Source organism: Thermothelomyces thermophilus, chromosome 1, assembly GCF_000226095.1.
Source record: "Thermothelomyces thermophilus ATCC 42464 chromosome 1, complete sequence".
In the NCBI taxonomy this organism is placed as follows: domain Eukaryota; kingdom Fungi; phylum Ascomycota; class Sordariomycetes; order Sordariales; family Chaetomiaceae; genus Thermothelomyces; species Thermothelomyces thermophilus.
Genome location: NC_016472.1, coordinates 9,865,234 through 9,869,325, shown reverse-complemented (window position 1 = coordinate 9,869,325; position 4,092 = coordinate 9,865,234). Strand labels below are relative to the sequence as shown.

The 4,092-nt window shown below is 35.6% G+C and overlaps 1 protein-coding gene across 1 annotated transcript; it reads right to left on the bottom strand.

Annotated features, from left to right (window-relative positions):
* Positions 1–3,650: 3,650 nt before the first annotated feature.
* MYCTH_2052762 (uncharacterized protein) lies at positions 3,651–3,842 on the bottom strand (the record flags this gene model as incomplete). Its single annotated transcript, XM_003660752.1, has 1 exon — positions 3,651–3,842. A coding segment is annotated over one exon (192 nt), but the record flags the coding sequence as incomplete, so codon positions are not given.
* Positions 3,843–4,092: the final 250 nt, after the last annotated feature.

The following is a 4,092-nucleotide window of genomic DNA, read 5'->3' as shown; positions in this document are numbered from 1 at the left end:
GGTCGTCTAAAGGATTCGGTAAAGCCAAAGGGTTTACAACAACACTAGAGTTGTCTCTTATAGTAGTTAGCGATGCTTGGTATAAGTACTATGATTATAGCTTACTATTACTAGTGAACTCCTAGAGTCTACTATAACGAGTGACTAGCTAGCTATATATATATAATTATCTGTCCTTCTTTAATAGTTATTACTAGTACTATTTCTCCTTTCGCTCCGTGATTCTATATTATTAATAGTAATATGTTATTATCACTAGTAAAGACCTTAGTCTTGGTAGTAATAATCTTCTAATTGATCCGTCAAGTGATTAGCTATTAGAATGTCCTACGTCCTGGCTATAGCCTGCCGGGCCGTCTATATGCTTATCCATAACACGATGCCCCTCCTTTAAGGCTTTCGACCTGAAAGCCCTCTTAGGCCGTTTCAAATAGTACTAATAACCCTTCGCTTGTAAGTACTATATTCTTTCTGTTTCTGCGTTATAGTCGCTATATTGACAAAATACCGATAGAGAAACGGAAGTCATATTCTACACGTTACCGTGCTTCCCTTGCTTAGAACATTGCTAAGAATGGTTTTGTCGTTATGCCTTGCTCTTGGTGCGCGTCGTAAGGCCTTGTCTGTGAAATAATCGCGTGTATAAAGTGTTACGAAGCCTACGTTTGTCGAGGTCGTTCTTATAATAGCTCTAGCATACTGCTTTCTTTCTATAAGCACGTTTCCTTTTTTTTTTTAAATGTGATTCCTAATATTCGTTCTAGTAGATTATATTCTCTAGGAGTAGCGTTATATTAAGGATGCTAAACGTTGTACCGAACTTAAGCTAGATAAATCCTAACGCTATCTAGAAAAAGCCTAGCACAAGTTATCTAAAAAGCTTACGTAGCTCTAATGTCTTCGTTAGTATAAAGAGTTTTTAGTAGAGAAAGGTGCCGATATAGTAGCGTGTAGTCTATCGACCTTAGACAAGTTAGAGGAGGTTAAGCGATAAGAGCAATAAGAGGTACCTACTATACCCTTATTATAGATTAATGATACCGTCGATACTATTAACTAGGGCGCCGTCTTTGGTTCTATCCTAGGTTTTCCTTTAGTTAATCCGGGTTCTGCCGGTAGAACTGTTCTAGTTTCTTAGGGCAGTTTAAATTCTTAACTAGTTCCTATAAGTTATCCTCTAGTCTAAAATCAAGCTATTTAACTAGATACTATGGTTTACCATTAATAATATATAAATCTAGAATTTCTTTGATGTCCTATTCTTCCTCTTTATCTTCTGCTTCGATATTTGTAGCGATTTTAGCATTCTTTAGTGCTAGTTCGAGAAGTAAAATATAAAAAACATCTATCTATAATTATATAGATAATAGTAATAATAGTTAGTAGTTAGATATCGAAATTCGTTCCTTAATAATAAAGGGTCTGACCTTCTTAAAGTCTAGCTTTATACTTGGTCGTTTGGTTTATAAGTTTTATACAATTAGGTAGACTTTGTCTCCCCTCTCTAGGCGAGGTCCCTCGAGCCTATATTTATCGTAGTAGTTCTTTATTCTAGTTCTAATAAACTCAAGTTCGTTTTTAAGCTTCTTGTATAGTGCGTACATTTGTTCTACTTTAACTATTGCTCTCGGCACTATAACCTCTGGTCCTTGCCTAAGGTCTACTTTATATCTATAGTTCGCGAAGAACAGTATGACTTTGGTTATTTCTATTGGCATTATATTATAAGCGAGTTATACTATTAGTAACAGCATGACCTAGTTATCTTACTAGTAGTTGACGTAAGAACAGAGGTATTGCTTGACAACTTAGTTTAGTTGCTCTATTTGTCCGTCAGTCTGTAGGTAATATGCCGTTAATAGTTTACTATTAACGCCTAATCGTTGTATTAACGCTTGCTAGAACTTCGATACGAACTTAGTGTCTCTATCGGTAATCTATTCCTATGGCCAAGCGTATATTGATACGACTTGCCGATAGATCACGTCTGCTAGCTGTTTAGCTATCTAGGACTTCTTATAGGGAAAGAAGTATACCCATTTAGTCAGGCAATCTACTATAGTAAGAATACTATCGTAGATTACCCCTGTAGCCGTGTCCTTAGATTCTAGCAGTTTTGTAATAAAGTCTATTATAACTAAACTCTATAGTTTATTAGCTATTAGCAGTGGCTAAAGTAGCCTATATGGCTTGTATCGTGCCGTTTTGCTTCGATTGCAGATGTCGTAGCTCCGTACGACTTCCTTAACTCGTATCGTTAGCTATAGAAAGTCGTAATGTTTTTTGACTTATATAACAGTCTTCGTAACTCCTTTATATCCTCCGAGTTTCGATTTGTAGAGTTCTCGAATCGTTCGTAGCTATTGATCCCCGTCATAGATATATGCTTTGCCTTGGTACTAGAGTTTCCCATCTTTTTCTTCTACTCCATTAGGTATTACCGGTCTAGGTATTACTTAATACTATGCCTCGTTAATCCTTTCTTCTTAAAAGATTGCGTAATATTCTAGGAACGAGTCGAGTAGATTATCTTCTATAGGTATTTGCGTTTCGTAATATAGCGTTCCGTCTATTCGTTCCTTGAATAATGGTAGCGTTATTTCTATTTACCCTTCCGTATAATCTGTTTGTCGGCTTAAGGTGTCTGCTCGTACGTTCTCTTTGCCCTTTTTATAGCGGATCTTAAAATTAAATTCTATAAGGAATTCTGCCTATCGTATTTGTCGTCTATTAAGCTCCTTTGTCATTGTAAAGTACTATAAATTCTTATAATCTATATATACTTATACTAGTTTAATCGTACTACTAAGGTATAGTCGCTATTCCTTAAAAGCTTCGATAATCGTAAGTAGTTCTTTATTATAGATTAGATAATTAAGATATAGTCTATTAAGCTTCTTTAAAAAAAAGGCTATAGGATATAGCTTCCCTTGTTCATCTTGTTATCCTAATTATCCTCCGATAGCATAGTCTAAAGCGTCTGTTTCTACCTTAAATAGCTTCTTAGGGTCTAGTAGTACCAGTACTAGATCTTTAGTAATAGCGTCGTAGATCTACATAAATGCTTGCTCGTGTTACTCTTCCCATTAGAATTTAGCGTTCTTCCTAGTAAGTTCGTATAAAGGTCGTACGATCGCTCTAAAGTTCCTAATAAACATCTGGTAGAAGTTCGTAAACCTGATGAAACTTTGTACTTCTGTAACTGACGCTAGTCGTGGCTAATCCTTGATAGCTTTAACCTTTGAGGGTTCTATCTGGATTTGTCCTAGGGATATTTCGTATCTTAAAAATACCGTTTTCCTAACGTGGAATTCGCTCTTTTCCTTGTTAACTAATAGCTTATACGTATATAACGTGTCTAGTACTGCTTTTACGTACTTCTAGTGTTTGTTTATTGTTTTAGAGAAGATAAGTATATTATCGAGATAATATACCGTAAATTTGTCAAGAAAGGGTCGGATAGCTTGATTAATTAGGGCTTAGAACATTACTAATGCGTTTGTTAGTCCAAATAGTATAACGAGGTACTTATAGTAGCTATAGGGTATCCTAAAGGCCGTTTTCTACTCGTCGCCTTCTTTGATCTATATATGGTTATAGGCCGATAGCAAGTTAAAATATGTAAAATATTAGGCTCCTGTTAACTGATCTTAGAGCCGTGAGATTAGCGGTAACAGGTATCGGTTTTTTATAGTCTGTTCGTTAAGTTGCCAATAGTTAACATATAACCGTAGCTTTCTATCTTTCTTAGGTATAAATAGGATTAGGTAGCCTACTAATAATATTAATAGGCAGATATATCCTCTTCGAAGGTTCTCCTCTAAATATCGCTTAAGTTCTTCGTTCTATGTCTAGCTCGTATAATAAATCTTGAAGAACTTTAGTTATATTCCTTCCTTGAGTTTAATCTTATAATCCTATAGGCTATACTTTAGTAGTCCTTCTAGATACTTTAGTTTGAATGCTAGGTATTCTTTATATTCCTTCGGTACTTCCCTAGTCTTGTCTCGTCTCTCGGCTTTCTAATAATATACAAACTTGGTTCCGTCTATGGCGATGCTAGCGATTTCTCCTGTCTTAACCTACTACTCT